The 17,719-nt window shown below is 40.1% G+C and overlaps 1 protein-coding gene across 9 annotated transcripts in view; it reads right to left on the reverse strand.

Moving 5' to 3' along the window:
• The window catches only part of pdgfd (platelet derived growth factor d), a 365,062-nt gene that overhangs the window by 55,530 nt on the left and 291,813 nt on the right, over positions 1 to 17,719 (reverse strand). For 8 of the 9 annotated variants that reach the window (XM_069891208.1, XM_069891209.1, XM_069891211.1 and 5 more), the window contains 2 exons: positions 17,165 to 17,351; positions 4,012 to 4,071 (listed from right to left, as the gene is read on the reverse strand). In XM_069891208.1, coding sequence (XP_069747309.1) covers positions 4,012 to 4,071; positions 17,165 to 17,351 — 247 coding nt within the window. The remainder of the gene's footprint in view (positions 1 to 4,011; positions 4,072 to 17,164; positions 17,352 to 17,719) is intronic. The other variant, XM_069891212.1, reaches the window with a different exon arrangement.

Consider the following 17,719-nt stretch of genomic DNA (forward strand, 5'->3'; position numbering starts at 1 on the left):
ACATGCATGTTGCGTTCATCAGGGCTCCGCACTGCTGTTGGAGTAGGGCTATTGCCTCTACGTATCTAGTGCAGTCGCAAATTATTTGTTACGCTCGGTGACTCGCAGCCGCGAAGAGCAGGTCGTACCGATCTCCATCGGCTATGATTTTGTGGCGCCTTAGGTAGGTCTTCAAACAACGTAGCCACATATCAAACTTTACGGAGGCCTCTGGATCCTTTGGATCGATCTCCAGCTTCTCCAGTCGGATTGCCTTGTCCATGGCACTTTAAAGTTCTGATCAATAAATTGGAGCGTGATCAATGACCACTCACAGACACGAAGCAAGGAGTCAAAGGCTTTATTAATCATAAAACCCAAACATGCCTCTACATGCTGCTGGCTCATGTCAAAGGCAGGTATGAGGGAGGAGACTAGGGCTCTTGGCCTTTATTAGGGGATCTTATGGGGAGGGGCTACAGGTACAAAAGGTGGGCCAGCCTGCCCAGCCCAGTGAGGACATGCCTGCAGCACTGTGTTCCACCACATATATATTAATTTTTGCTGATTTTTTAAATTGTTATGTGTACTGATATATTAGATTCTGCGTACTATCTAGACAAGTCAACCTGTACCCAAGTACAGTAACTAGTGCAAAAGTAAAACAAAGGTGCAAGATGCAGTGTTACAAGATGAAGTATAAGGTACAGACAAAAGGTTAGTTAAAACAGTGTAAGGGCATAAAGAGTTTGATAACAACAGAAAAGCAACTGGAGATTCTTGTTTTCGAGCTCAAGCATTGTAATCCAGATGGAATGAGGAGAGCAGAATGCGACTGGTAGAGCAGGGAGTATAGATCAATGGTTCTCAACCTTTTTCCTTCCACTCACATACCATTTTAAGTATTGTCTATCCCTCTGTGATCAGTAAGGCTTAAGGTGCTATGTGGGTGGAAAGAAAAAGTGTGAAAACCACTGTTTTAATTGTACCTAATTGACTCGTTACGTGCATGGTTTCATAACTCCAAAGGAAATGGGCCAATGACAATTTTTCTCAACTGAAAAATTTCACTAACCATTGGGTCTAGACTAATGGTTGTCAACCTTCCCTTCCCAATCGCATACCACTTTAAGCAATTCCTTAAAGCACAGAGCACCGATGGCATAGGGATTACTTTAAGTGGTATGTGAGTGGAAAGAAAAAGGCTGAGAACCACTGATATAGATGGACCATGTCCTATATCAAACTGTGATGCATCCAGACAATATACTTTCAAAGGTGCATCTGTGATAACTGGTAGGAGACCTCAGAGACATGTCAAATTTCCTTGAGTTCTGAGGAGGTGTGCTTTCCTGGTCATAGAGTGGATGTGCTTGGTGTGGTTGTCTCCTAAGAACTTGACCTAACTGCAGGCAGCATGATAAATATGGATGCCAGTGATGAAAAAAATTGACCGTATTGTTCATTCTGATGGCAGAAAGGTAAAAATAGTCTGGTCAAATGGAATATGGTTCAGATTTCCATTGGTGAGTTTTGGTTAAAAAAAAAGGCAAATGCATATATAAATATAAAATGAATTGCAAGATATTGAGCATAGTGTAGGAACAAATGGATCTTCTGTTATACATCTACAGATCTTAATGAGAGTAATATGGCCATGAGGACATTCTGAATGCTTTTCTTTACTAGTCAAGGCAAAGAATAGAAGAGCAGGAAGATTACATTAAAAGTGTACAAAGCACTTGATCCTTAGTGAGTTATTTTTGGAAAATGCTTTGTAGGAAAGATGTGATTGAATTGGAGAAGGTGCGGAGGAGATTGGAGGATACTGCCATGACTATAAAATTGTACCTATAAGAAAAGATTGGAATACAGGGAGGCTGAGGAGAGGTTTAACTGAGGAACATAAAGTAATGAAGCATCTCAACAGAGTAAATGGAAAGAATCTAATTCCCTTACACAAAGCAAGAGACAAAGATTTCAAGCAATTGGTAGAAAAATTAAAGAAAGGGGATGAGGAAATTTTGTCCAAACAGGTAGTGTTAGAGATGTAGCATTCACTGCCTGAAAGGGTTCCAAAGACAGAACCATCATCATATTTAAGTAGCATTGAAGGGCTGCAGTCTGCTGAAAAGTGGAATTGGATAGATGACAAATTTTTTTGATCAAAACAGACGTAATATGTTGAATGGTCTAAGGCTGTGATGTAAACATTTTCTTACCAATTTATGACTTCTGAGAATTTAATTTCATGTCCAGCCACAAAATGGAAACCTTTTAAAAAATCTGATTCTCAAGGTAGAGTATTGCTTGTCACAAGGCACCATTCTTCATGTGGTAAATGCAAAGACACTTCTGTGGATGATGGTAGGGCTACGAAAAGATTGGTATCTGCTGATGAAAAATGGCTGCTCAGGTCACAGGTCACCAATGACTGCTTTGCAGCTCCAAGTTCAAGACACTCTGATACTGAACTTACACAAAAATATCCTTTCCTTTTCACACTGCACCATTGAGACAATGCTAGATCACTGGGGGGGAGGGTCATTCAGGGTTAACGGGGTGTGAGAGGCAGAGTGGGTGGTCCCGGTTGGTTGGGAGAGCATTGGGGATTGGTGGCAGGACCTGTATTTGTAGAGCGCCATGGTGGGGGGCCTTTAGTCAGTGTCTTGTGATCAATGATAGAGTGCGATAGTCTCAGTAGGCTGGGGGAGCCACATTCGTTGGTCATTGGACCACAGTTGTTTGACTCGTAGAATGTAAAGCACAGAAATAGACTCTTTGGCCCATGACGTCTGTACCCCCATGATGCCCTTTTAAACTAACCCCACATAGTCCATATCCCTCCATTCTCTGCTCATTCATGTGACTGTCTAAATGCCTCTTGCTGTGGAACCTGCTACCACTATTTCTCCTGGCAATGCATTCGAGTTACCAAACAAAGGATAGCTGATATGTAAGCAAGTTAAAAAAGGAGCTACGAGTCATCTTCCCTCTGCTGGAATCTGCTCAGGGAGACCAGAGTTTTGAAGTTGCAAGGTAGGCTACACAATTAAACCTGGTAAGGCTGTAAGTGCCCAGTGATGAGTGTTCCCCCATCACATCTTGAATGACATCATTACTGCCTACAAGCTCTATGGAAGATAGCTCACATAAGCAGAAATTACCCAGTCAAATTTGTGTAGCGGTGAAATCTGATCCATAAACCACCTTTCTTTTGGTAATAATTTATTTTCATTTGCATATTGTTGAGAAAGGAAGAACAAAGCAAATTAAGTTCAAAGCAAAATTATCTTCTCTTGTGCTCCACACCAGCAGGGTAGGTGGGATAATCTCTACCTGTGAAAAATAAAGAAAATGTGCAGATGCTGTTAATCTAAAACAAAAACAGAGAATGATAAAATATTTAACAGGTCAAGCGCCATCTGTGGGAAGAAAAAGAGTCAATGATTCAGGTCATAACTGAAAAGGAGACAAAAGATCTTGTATCATAGTAGAAAGGCTGGGGTAGAGGAAATGTCCTCAGGAGAGTAAAGCCAGGGTGACCTTGGGAACATGCTGTAACAATGAATGAGAGTGATAACAGACAAAGGAAGAGACATATGAGAGACTGCTGATGGATCAAAACACAATCTGCTGTTGGAACTCAGTGGGAGTAAAAGAATGTGAGAGTTGTGAAATTCAGGGCATGCGGGATGTGCCTGCGGGCTGGACTGGTCATGTTCTCTACTCCCAGAGAGAAACAAAAGGGGAGGAAGAAACACAAGCCGAGTTAACATCACAGACAAGTGAAGACCAAGAAGTAGAGTCATCTGCCTGTCTTTTCAGACAGAGATTCAATGGCTCAATGTAGGGAAGAGTTTCAGGGAAAAGAGGGAGCATGAAACAATTTGAAATTTAATTGCTTTGAATTTAATATTGGAAAAAATTCAGTTGATCTTCCTTTTAGTGATTTATTTGGGGGCAGGGTGGCATTTCTGACTCTTCATGTGTTAAATGCTTTGTCATACAACAGGACTCAAGATTACTTACCAGGACAGAACTTGTGACTGTTTCCCAGTGTGATTTTGAGGGTTGCGGAGGTAAATCTTCCTGAAACAGAATGAAATAAAGTGTCTCGACTACTGACCACCTTCTCTGTTGTTGTTGTTGTTAACATATTTGCCACGAGATTGGATTTCATTTTTTCTTTTGTGCGCGAAAACCTAGTATCAAATTGGATTCCCTCATAAATCTGAAAAATGGTGCAACAATATTAGGATGGATTCCATCCAAAAAGATGCATTTAATCTGATATGCATGCTCTGATGGGAACACTACCAACTTAACACAGCTGCCACCACATGGCTGCACAGATATCAGAAGTTGTCAGCTCCTAAAGGCACTCTCCCCACATGGAAGTCAGGCAGCAGTGATGCACATTCTAGTCACTGCAGTGGAGAGAGAATGAAGGGAGAGACCAAATGCTTGTGGTAACATGGTTCCAGGAGCAATAAAATATAAAGCTGCAAGTCGAAATAATCATTACTAGATATGTCAACTGCGCGCGTGCGCGCACACACACACACACACACACACACACACACACACACACACACACACACACACACACACACACACACACACACACACACACAATAATCTAATGCTACTTTAGGTAGTGAACAGTCTTCAGTGAATTTTGGAACTGCCTTGTGAATTTTCGAATTTTGAGCCAAATAGTCCTTTAAACAATAGGACTGAATGCATTATGTTTCATCTTTTATTTGTGACTATCTAACATTGTAATGTAATTTGGTTACATGCTTTTGTGTGCGTTGCGTAAAAACCAACAGTACACGTACACTGATGTGATGGGAACAAGCAGGTCAAGCAGGTTAGGGTGGGAAAAGCTGTTACTGTTGCAGTGGGAATCATTCAGTGCAAGTGCATTTGTTCAAAGGCAGCAGGATACATTATGGTAATTATAGGAAGCAATTGCATCTCTGTGCAAGGCTAAATAAAGTACAGCAAACAGAACATTGGTAGTCAAGTAGTGTTCCAACAGAAGGGTTTAAAATGCAACAGTAAACCACAGGAGAGATTTACAGCCCATCAGGAGGTATAGTAATGCATGGAGTGTATTTTAAATAGCTTAAACACCTCTGCTGGTGTTAAAAGAATTATTCTCTAAAATTATGATTAATAATGAAGACACTTGTACACACTGGCAGACTGATCCATTATGGGAGAAGAGGCAAGCTGTTATTAGCAAGAAGCACGTCAAAAATTGATAATATATTCTGGTGAGACCCGATGAGGAAAATTGAACTGTGTGGTCTTCTATAACAACTATAAGTGTGAAAAACGAATTCTGTTGGATGAGAATGAATTGTAAAAATGTAATTAATGGGAATAATGCAAGATTTTATTTACAAAAAAGCTTTGGTATAATATAAAGCAATGTTTAAGGATTCATACCAGGGCAAACCAAGCTTTATTTGTATTCAACCAAATAATGAATTGGTTTCTTGTTACATGAGAGCAGTGCTGCATGCACAAAATGTCTGGAAGAGAAACCTATACCCAACAGAGGTATACAAGTTGTCTGTGAAAGTGACACAGAGAGATTGGACAATTCTCTTTGTGGTAGTACTCGGACAGTTCAGATCGGCTGTGTGGAGGTTTTAAAGAGGCCTTCAATAGAGTGGTGGGTAAAGACAATACTCCTTTCCCATGCTTCAAGGCGCTAAACTAGCAGGGGTGAAGGTCTTCATTAAATTAAACTTCTCACAGATATATCCAGTTTAGAGGGTGGGTGTTATTTGACCCATAGTAGGGCATTGGGGTCAAATCATCATCATGAGAAGATTCAAGGTAGCTATAGACAATACAGGAGTCCAACACACTTGGAAAGTTTTGTAGAGGAGTTGTCTCCTGCACACTCAACTCCCAAATGAGGGCAGAGCTGAGATTCATTATCAAGGTTTTCCATGTCATTTACCTGTGAGGACCAATTATTACACAATACAGACCTGTATTACTCACATTCAAAATGTAGTAGCCAAACACACTCACTACGAGACCAAAGCTCAGCATTGCACGACTTCCCTCACCAGCCTCTAGTCAGATTCCTCCCTTAGGGGCCCCTCCTATTCCATATTCTCCACTCTAGGCCGCCCCCCCCCCCCACCACCGCCACCACAACCCTGCCATTTGCCTCAAGTTGAAGATGGAGCCAGAGATCCTGTTCCTTTCCAGGCCTCAATCAGAGGCCTCAGCTCCTGGTAATCAGATGCATGTTAAAGTTATGGAGGAAATAGGATGGCTAAGAGGGAGGCACCATCTGCTCTCACTAATCTCTGTACTCTGTACTATGTCTTATCTCCTATACTAGGTGTTGCTTGTCCAGCTGAATGATTGAAAAATGAACTTTCTCACTGTACCTCAGTGCTTGAACTTGATGCATAGGCCAGGACCTCCAGGTCCCAGAGATGTAGACAGAGAACTGGTAGCAAGGGGTTGAAAGGTCTCCACAGATCATCTTCAGAATCAGAAATAAAATTTATTGTCATGAACAAGTCATGAAATTAGTTGTTTTGCGGCAGCATCGTAGTGTAAACATTCGTATAAACCACCTTACAAAAAATAAATAAGAATGGTGCATGAAAAGTCAAAGTAAGGCAGCGTCTTTGGTTCATTGATCATTCAGGAATCTGATGGCAGTGGGGTACAAGCTATCATTGTGCCACTGATTGCTCGACTTTAAGATCCTGTACCTTTTTCCTGATGGCAGCAGAGTGAAGAGAGCATGGCCTGGGTGGTAGGGGTCTTTGAGGATAGAGGCTGCTTTCTTAAGACACTGCCTCTTGTAGATGTCCTCAATGGAGTGAAGTCTGGTGCCTGTGATGTTGCAGGCCGAGTTAGCAACCCTCTGGAGTTTTATCTTATCCTGATCCTTGGCAGCGATGCCAGAATGCTCCACATGGTACACCTGTACTGTATAAGTTTTTGATAATCTTCGATGATATAGCAGAAATCGTCATACCAAATGTTCATTTCCAAATGAACATGAAGACAGGTACCAATATTAATCATGGAACTGCCAGTCTAATGTTGGCCATTTGGCTAAGAGCCAGATCAGAGGCACTTGTCTAGAGATTCAGATCAATACAGAAGGAGCAGGTATGACCTGCGAAAGGCTATCTCCCGGGTGAAGTAGATTCCAGATGAAAATGGAAACAACAAGAGGCACCCAATAGCTGTGGCAGGGCCTACATGCCATAATTTGCGATAAAACCAAATCCGGTGAAGTAGCAGACAGCAAAGTTTCGCTCCCAGAAGAACTCAATGCCTCTACGTCCAATTTGATAACAGTAACAGTGAAGAACCACCCCTCCACATCCCCGTGTCCCCTGATGATCCCATCCTATCCATATTTGAGGATGACGTGCATGCTGCCTTCAGGAGAGTGAATCCAAGGAAAGCATCCAGTCCTGATGGAGTATCTGGCCGAGCATAAATTTGTGCTGATCAACTTACCAATGTATTCATGGATATCTTCAAAATCTCACTCCAGCAGGACGTGGTACCCACCTGTTTTAAACAGGCATCAATCATACTGGTGCCCAAGAAGAGTGTAGTAACCTGCCTTAACTACTATCGACCAGTAGCCCTTACATCAACAATGATGAAGTGTTTTGAAAAGCTGGTGTTGAAGCATATCAGCTCCTGTCTGAGCAGTGACATGGATACATTCCAATTCGCCTATCGTAGTTACAGGTCTACAGTGGATGCCATCTCACTGGCTCTCCACAAAGTTCTGGTATATCTGGACAGTAAAGATGCATACATCAGGATGCTCTTTATCATCTATAATTTGGCATTTAACACCATCATCCCCTCAAAACTAAGCAGTAAACTCCAAAATCTGGGATTCGCTGTGTACTTGGATCATGGATTTCCTCACCTCCAGACCACAATCAGTGAGGATTGATAAGAACATCTCCTCCACAATCCCTATCAGTGCAGGAGCACCATAGGGCTGTATTTTTATTCCCTCTGCTTGATTCACTTTACATCTATGACTGTGTGGTTTGGTATGACAATAACACCATCTACAAATTGCCCAATGATACCATGGTAGTGGGTTTTATAAAAGAAGGGGATGAGTCAGCATATAGGAGGGAGGTTGAACACTTGGCTGAATAGTGCACCAACAACAACCTTGCACTAAATATCACCAAAACTACGGAGTTGATAGTTGACTTCAGGAAGGGAAAGCCATAGGTAAACAATCCAGTGATCATTAAGGGATCAGAGGTGTACAGTCAGCAAATTTAAATTCTTGGGAGTCACTATATCGGAGGATATTTCCTTGATCCAACACACTAATAGCATCACGAAGAAAGCATATCAGTGCCTCTACTTCCTCAGGAGTTTGCAGGGATTTGGTATGACACCAGAAATCCTGGAAAATTTCTACAGATGTGTGATGGGAAGTGTGCCAACTACAGGGAATGCTGCCATCGGAGAGCAGCGTCAATCATCAAGGATTCACACCACCCAGCACATGCTCTGTTCTCTCTGTTGCCATCAGGAAGGAGGTATAGTTGCCACAAGACTCACACCACTAGGATCAGGAACAGCTGTTACCCCTCTATCATCAGACTCCTCAACGACAAAGTCAATCAGGGACTCATTTAAGGATTCTTACTTGCGTATTTTATGATTTTTTTAAATTCTCTCTGTATTGCAGTCAGTTTGTTTACATTTATTATCTGTTTACTGCTCTTTATTTGTTTACAAGTATATGCTGTGTACGTTTTTTTTTGCATTACCAATAAGTGGTAATTCTGCCTCACCTCCAGAAAGAAGAATCACTCAATTGCACGTAAAGTCATGTTTGTACACTCTTGACAATAAATCTGAAATTTGCATCTGAAATATGGTGTATTGAATGCTTCAAGTCAGAAGGCAAAGATCCTCTGAATAAACTTTAGACACCTTGTGTGAGCTCCTTGAGCCTCATCCACTTTTGTTAGTACACAGTGGACTTTGTTAGAGGTTAAGACACATAGACTACACATGTATTATAAGTTTTAAAGTCAATTTGTGATATAACATTCCTATACAGCGATTTTGCTGTATGACTGTGTTCTCAAAAGATCATCATCAAAGCTTGCAATGGATTTCAACAAAAAGAAAGAAATATTTAACACATTTTAAAGCATTTTTATGAATGTGATGCATTCATCTTTTTGGATGTTGGGTGATTTTCATGTGTTATTTGTGACCAAAATCCCCAATACTAAGACCTGAGTTTCCCTTATTGATCTTTGCATGTCAAACAGCAGATACTCTATATTCCAAGCTCCCTCTCTGGGGATGAGTTTACCAGGTGGACAAAGAAAAAGGTTTAAGAATGTGCCCAAAGCTTTCTTGAAGTTCAATGATCCCAATGACTTAAGGAAACTGGCTCGTGACCAGAAAAAAGTATGAAATAAGCTTTCAGGATGGTATTGAGAACCTCAGGGTTCATGCTCACAATCATGCTCATTGTGAGCATACAGAAGCCACACGTGAGCAGCAAAAGGAATGGACCACCTCACAAACTACTTAACCACTTGCCTGCCACATCGTCACCACCTGCCCCAGTAAGTGGTCCCCAGTCCATGGTCCCCGCACTGACCTCATCAGCCATACAGAGTTCACAAAACCGGCATGGAAGCAAATCATCCTCAGTCCAGAAGGACAGCTGAAGAACTCAAGCAACTTTTCATTTTAGCAGTCTTAGTTTTTGTTTAGATTTCAAATTTATTGTCAGAGTACATACATGACATCACATACAACCCTGAGATTCCTTTTTCCTGCAGGTGCGGCAGAATTACCATTAATTGGTAGTGCAAAAGGTTAAATGTACATTAACTGTAAAATAATCATGTAAACAATCAAAAGAACTGTTAAGAGGTAATGAATTTAATAGAGAGAGAGCAAAGATAGATCGATAAAGTGCACAAGTAAGAGTCCTTAAATGAATCTCTGATTGAGTTTTTCATTGAGGAGTCTGATGGTAGAGGGGTAGCAGCTATTCCTGAACCTGGTGGTGCAAGGCTTGTGGCAGTGAGAGTAGAGTGTGTGTTCGGAGATGTGGGCTTTTAATTATTACTGCTGCCCTCCAACAGCAGTGCTCCCTGTAGATATAGTCAATAGTGGAGGAGGGTTTTGCTTGTAATGTCCTGGGCTGTGTCCACTACCTTTTTGGGGGCTTTACGCTCAGAGGTTTTGGTGTTGCCATACCAGACCATGATGCAGCCGGCCAGCACACTTTCCACCATACATCTGTAGAAATTTTCCAGGTTTTCAGGTGTCATACCAAACCTCTGCAAACTCCTGAGGAAGTAGAGGTGCTGACATGCTTTCTTCACAAAGCCATTGATGTGTTGGGTCATATTTAAAGAAGTTAGAAATGATATTTGTTATCAGGGTCACCGTCTGAATGCTTGTAGAACTTCATGTGTAATTAAGACTGAAAATAAATATCTAGCCTCAACTTTCTGTGTGGGATTTCATGGTGCTAGACTGCCATTTGGACTGACTGTGATGTTGTTTAAGTTTCAAGAGCAGAAGCAACACTTGGGACTGACTGAATACCACAATTTCAAAACACATCTTGGAATGATTAAAACTTTCTCACATAACATAGCCCAAGAGCCAAATTTTCTCACCACAGATGGTCCTTTAACATCCAAACATTTCATACATTCTTTTCCTTTTCAAGGCCAAATATCTAACAGAATTTTCATGTATATATAATGTTATCATACCAGACACTCACATAAGTCTGCAATCACTCTGTAATATGAATGGTTCCTAGACCATGCAACAATGATATGGAGAGATGGCACACCATCCAAGAAGAAATTACAATAGATAGATTTACACCGCTGGTCATCCATGGGCTAGAATCTGCATCGGTCACTCTGGGTCCTTCTTGCACATATAATAGTGGCTGCTTTTGAATACTAATTGTAAAAGTCGCGGAATAAATCACTAAAATAGCATGTGATTTAAAATAAGGTGAACTTAACTCTTGTTGTGAAGAAAATGTGGAAAATGATATGGAGATTTAATCGAAAACCAAAATCCTGCAGATTCTGAAAATTTTCTGAAATAAAAACAGAAATGCTGGACCAGGCATCTATGAAAAGAGAAACAGCCTTAACTGTTCTTGTTCATTATTTTTCATCAGAAATAGAGAACATTAGGTTGAGGAGAAGAGGGAGCAAGCAGCGAGGATGTTTGTGATACAGGAGAAACCCATAAGACAAATAGTGGTGGTTTCTCAGTTAAGCGAGAGTGATGAAGGCTTCTTAATTGCAGTGGACCTGTCTAGATGAGCTGGAAGCAGCAGAATGTGAATGAGGTTTGAAGAAGGGGAAGAAAAATGTCAAAACGATGAGATGAAGAATTCTGCAGTTGCTGAAAATCTCAACTTAAAATAAATTCTGGAAATACCCAGCAGGTAGGCAGCAACTGTGGAAAGAAAAAAAAATCAAGAGTTAATCTTTACAGGTTGATGACTGAATTTTGTTGGAGCCAAAGACAGACATCAGAGTAGGAGTGGGATGAAGAATTAAAATATCGGGCAGCTGAAGTTCAGGATCACCCTTGGCAGCTGAATGAAGGTGTTCTATGAGCTAGTTATTTAATGTAGATTCTATTTCTCCAATGTAGAGGAAACCATAAGATGACCACCGAATGCAGGACAATAGATTGGAAGGAATGCAAATGAATCACTGTTTGATCTGGAAGGAGGGGGATAGCAAGAAAGGAAAAGGCTGCAGCTCTTGCAGTTGCATGGGGAATACAAGAGAAGGGAGCTTATGTGCTGGAGTTGGAATAATCTCAGAGAGACTGGTCACTTCAGACTGCTCAAAGGACAGCATTTCATTCACAGTGGAGGAAATTTCTGGAGTTGGGTGGATTTAACTAAATAACCCCAGGTACACTCTTTCAAAAGGAATGGGTAATCCAGAATTAGAGACATGATCTCTAAAACTAAAAAATAATGGAATCATGGTAAAATTAACACACAGGAGGACATTTGGTCTGTCGTGTCCACATCACCCAGAAATTGAGTTTTTAAATTATTTCCATTTCCTATCTCTCCAACCATGAACTGAAAGGACACCACCCTTAAAGTGCTCAGTCTGGTAATTTTTCAATATGATCATACTTTTTGCCTCCACCCCCTTTAACAAACATCAGAATCAGATTTATTGTCATGAATATGGGTCATAAAATTTATTGTTTTGTAGCAGCAGTATTATGCAGAACAAGGTATTGTGCAAAAAGCATGGAACATTACCACATAGAATAAGCCCTACAGCCCACAATATTATGCTGAACCATGTAAACCTGCTCCTAACAATCTAATCCTTTCCTACCTCACATCTGTAACTGTATTTTTCTTAAATTGTGCCCATCTAAGAGTCTTTTTAATGTCCTTATTGTACCATCCTCCACCACCATCCTGGAAATGCATTCCATGCCCCTATCACTCTCTGAGTAAACAAATTTTTCCTGATGTCTTCCCTAAACTTTCCTTCCCTTACCTTGTAGAGATGTCCTCTGGTGTTTGCTACTCTCAACCTGGGAAAAGGGTGCTGGCTGACAACCCTATCCATCATAATCTTCTAGACCTCCATTAATTCACTTCTCATCATTCTTTGCTCTAAATAGAAAACTTTCCAATCCATGCAATATCTTAGTAAATCTCCACTCCACTCTCTCTAAAGCTTTTATAGCTTTCCTGTAATGAGGTGACCAGAACTGAATGATACACTCCATGTGTGGCCTAACCATAGTTTCATAGAGCTGCAATATTGCCTCATGGCTCTTAAACTCAATCCCTGAACTAATGAAGGTCAATATACTTTAGTTAGAATTTTAGACCTGAATTATTCATTCCTCAAAATCCCTCAATTCCTTCCAACAAGACAAACATCTGTCTCTTGGTTACTTATTTTTTCTACAATGGGAAACAGCTCTGTCTTTTTCAACCTGTCTACACTTAATTTGTATCACTATTGAACCTCCTTTCAACCTCTGCTGCTCATAATAATGCAGCCCCATACTAGTCAGTGTCTCCTCTTAATTATATTTCTTTGCAGCTGAGATTATCAATACATCTCTGTTGTTAAATTGGGCAAGGATATCAAGGGGTTAATGGATACAGCTCAGCCACAATTTAGTAGAACAGACCCCAGTGGGTGAATGTACTACCTTTTATCCTCTAACTGCTTTATCCTTCTGGATGGTCTTTGGTACTCAATATCATTGCTAACATTATCCTAGCTTGATTCCAAACTCCAATCCTGGAACCTACACGTGGAATACATGCACCCTGGATTTAAACATGACTAACAGATTAAAATAAACAGGAAATATATGATGACAATAAAAGAAACAGAATAAAAATTGATATAAAATATTGATATAATAATATGAAACTACAAATTGCATTAAAATTATTCACAAAATAATTTTAGTATATTAGATTGCATGCACATTAATGACCTTGATGATAATGTTAGAATGCATAACTAATAAATACTGCAAATGACCTTGCCACCTGCTAGTGTTTTCTATGAAGTTGTGCAACATCCTTTCTCAAATAATTTATCATTTGCCAAACTCAATTCCAAACTGGACCATCAGTAGCTGATGCCTACATTTCCCACAGGATGAATGTGAATAAACAGAGGATATGGTCAATCAGATGACTGATTTGGGGCAGTAATGGCATAAGCTTGAGAACAAATCAGCTGCCTCATCATTCAGGCATGGGAATGGTAAGTCATAGGGACTGGAATGTAAACAGTGCAAGATATGTATTGTTACAAGTGGATGAGGAAGGATAGATTATATTGACTCTGACGTTAAACTGGTTTGAATTTATCTTGAGATTAAAGGTTATCCATTTAGCTGTTTTTTTGTGTGTGTGAATTTTGAAAGTCTAGGTATAGAATCTCATGTGATGGAAGCACAGTTTAAGAATTAGGCTAATTTTGATGCTTGTAATTTCTTGGTGGTAATTAATGCCTATAAAATTATTTTCATCCCCAGTTCCATGAACCACACACATATTGAATAAGGTTTCATTTTAGAAGACCAGTGGCAGAAATTTATAAGTTGGTCTTTTCAAATCTGACGTCTGATCTTTTCCCCAATCATTATATGGGGTCCAACTGGAAATCTTTTCTCCTTCTATTGATAGAAGATGTGACGTCCCACATGACAGTGTTTTCTGAAAGAACAACTGGTTAAAAGTAGTCATGAATTGTCTTATATCAATGATAAACATGGCCTCTGATTTTGGGTTCCTTTATGGAAAGGACAGATAACCTGAGTGACCCTCAACAAGGGTGGCACAGGTTATGTAGCGGTTAGTGCAATGTTGTAACAGCACTAGCAACCTGGGTTCGAATCCGGCACTGTCTGCAAGGAGTTTGTATGTTCTTCCGAAGTCTGTGTGGCTTTTCTCCAGGCATTATGTATTATAATGTACCAGGGGTGTAGGTTATTTGGATGGCACAGGCTTGTGGGCTGGAAGGCCCTATTATCGTACTGTATGTTGAATTAAAAAAAAAGGAATTAATTGCAATTCAGCACATTGGAATAAAATGGGAAAAATTTTACATGAAGCCACTTTGAGTTGTCATTTGCACATGTGAAAACTAATATAGTAAGTTTCCGATTATCCAAAATACTTGGGACCGCACCTATCTCAGTTAAGCTGATTCTTTGGTTATTCAGGAATTTTCTCTAGAGCAGCCCAGTAGCATCAGGAGAATACTTGTATCGGCTGTCGTGTATCCCCGACACATCCCCACACAGTTGCCAAACCCCGACACCTCCCCATCGCCGAAGCCAATCCTGCCCTGGAGCCTGAGGTCCCCGATCCTGTCCTGGAGCCTGAGGTCTCCGATCCTGCCCCAGAGCTCGAAGTCTCACCTTACCTGTAAGTGGTAGGTCCTCAGCAGAATTTTAGCGACCCCGATGAAAGGGTATCTGACAGAGGGAGCGGCTCAAGTGAGTGGGGAGAGCACCACTCGGACAGGCAAACATGGAGAGAGTGGCAGCACGGCTTGGGTGGGCAAGTGGGGAGAGAGCATGGCTCAGGTGGGTGAGCAGGGATAGAGTGCTCCTCAGTTGGGTGTGGGTGAGTGACAATTTATAAATGAATAATCCGTGCTGTCCTTTACTCCAATGTGCAACCTTTGGACACGGGACTCCTTTGTAAAACTGATTCCCCGCAGCCCCACTTGAGCAAGGTGAATACATTTTTTTCCAACTTTTTTTCAAATTGTGACATCATACCTCACCCGAAAATTTTTTGGATATTCGGAATTTTGGTTGATCACTTTTTGGTTAATTGGAAACATACTATAATTCACTTTATTTACTTTGAAGGAATTTTATTTCATCTTTGGCATTTCTTGTTACAACAAAACCTCAACTGCATATTATGATTGTCAGAGGCAGATGAGAGAAGATAAACAATATGACAGGACTTAATACTAATTGTAAATACTCTCACTCTGTACAGTCCCTGCTTTTGCTCAGCCAGGGCAGACAGCACTCGGTACATTTATCTTTTGAAGTGATTGCCTTGTGGAAAATAGCTTTCATAACTTTCATATTTTATTCAATTGCAATGAACATGTGTGGCCAGCATTTAAAATTACTTGATCACAATACAAGCTATCCCATTGATGAACATCAGTATTTTTGAAGAAGCAGCCAAGAATTTCCTCAAGTCTTTGGCATCAGAGGATATGAGTTTTGAGACTGTCAATTTGCTTGTCCTCTCATTGACAATCATCAATGCAAACCTATCTGGCATTCTATTCAGACAAGTCCACAAAACATCTGCAATATTCAAAACATGGTTTCTGTTACCCTGCCAGAAATTTCAATTTATTTGGAGTATTGGTCACGGCTGGAGGGTACAGGGTGGGGGAGTTCAAAAAGATACTCTGTTGATACAAGTTGGAAAAATGTACAACTCTTGCTTAATGCCAATTTATATTGTGTCAATGAAACTCATTTCAAAATACAATATATTCTATAAACTGGAAAATATCTTGCTTGGTTGTGGGTGGTTGACCTTTGACTATCAGGGCATTTAACCTTTAAGCAGCCCTCTGAATGTTTAGGTTTTTTTAAGTTTACTTTTATACATTGATATTAATAAAACATCACTCTTAGAACCATAAACAACTTCAGCACAAAAACAGGTTCTTTGGCCCATCTAGCCTGTACTGAAATATTATTCTGCCTTAGTTTTGTTATTGTTAAGTACAGAATTTCATATATTGTATTATGAAAACTTGTTCAGCATGTCCTGTTGCACATTTTGTCCCCTTTATCTCATTCTTTTCAGTAACATTTTCAGCCTTAAAATATTGATGCAACTTTCATGTCCATATGTTTAAAGTTAATTTTTTGGGTTGTTTTCTTATAATGTGGCAACTGAAGAACATTTGGTTGAAATGAGATTACAAGGCTGCACATGGACACAGGAAATAGTGTGGTCACCACAGAACTCCAGCATCCTGGGTATGATTCTGAATTCAGATAATGCTTGTGTGGAGTCTGCATGTTTTCCCTGAGACCACGCGGGTTTTGATAGGGTTCTCCAGTTGCCTCCCATCTCTTCCCTTTCATCTGGCTAGGCTAGAATAACCTTGATTCGGAGATTACTTTGACCCTCCCAAAAATAGTTCTGCCCTCCTTAAGACAGAAAACTCCCATCACTGCAAACATTGTTTCATCCTTTAAAAATGAGACTCACAATTTTTACAGACAAAATATTTCCAGCTCCCAAAACTGTTCAAGATGCCTTACTACAATTAAAATAATATTGTTATATATTCCAAAACAGATTCTCAAAAAACTTAAGGGATAAATAATAAAAGCTGTTCTGGGCATCAGATGAATTGTTCTTACTTGCTATTTCCTCTCTTGAAGGCACACATTTTAGCCATGGAATCATGCCTATGACATATTTCACTTTGGACTACAGTCTTCATCATTTAATTGATAATGACTCCACCCCATCAATAAAAGTCCACTGATGAAATATATAAATCAAAATTATGATTCCTCACTTACACATGTAATAATGGCTATTACATACCACTTCCACTGGAGAGTAATAAATGCGAAATCCAGGTTTGGCCACAAAATATTCATCTGATTTAAAGGTTATCCTTAGTCTGTTGCTTTTTGATATTAGTCTTGGAGGAACTTCCTTATTTCCACACCATCTTCCTCGAATAACTCGATTTGTGTCAGATATATCTTCCACCTCTACAAAGTCATACCTAAAAGATAGAGGATGCAAGATATTGGTGATTACTTCTGTAAATAGTGCACTTATTTTTACAATAAATATTGTCCCTTGGGTGTTTTAACAGCCAAATTAAAGTGTGTGGGGCAGTACTAATTTACACATAAAATGAAAGCTGCCTGAAGGTCAGATTATGGATGATCTTTGGTCTGTAATCAGTTACCTGAACTTTGCAGGCCTGTGTGTGTCCTTTGCTGGTGCATAACCTTCAACTCCTTCCCCCATAATTCCCACACACTAATGAAACATTCACTTTCTAGCTCACAAGTTTCATTCGCATTGGAAGAATAGCAGTCAAAGTGAGCAAACTGAGTGTTATATCAATAGTTTGACATCACATGA

The sequence above is a fragment of the Narcine bancroftii genome, chromosome 7 (genome assembly GCF_036971445.1).
Source record: "Narcine bancroftii isolate sNarBan1 chromosome 7, sNarBan1.hap1, whole genome shotgun sequence".
Classification (NCBI taxonomy): domain Eukaryota; kingdom Metazoa; phylum Chordata; class Chondrichthyes; order Torpediniformes; family Narcinidae; genus Narcine; species Narcine bancroftii.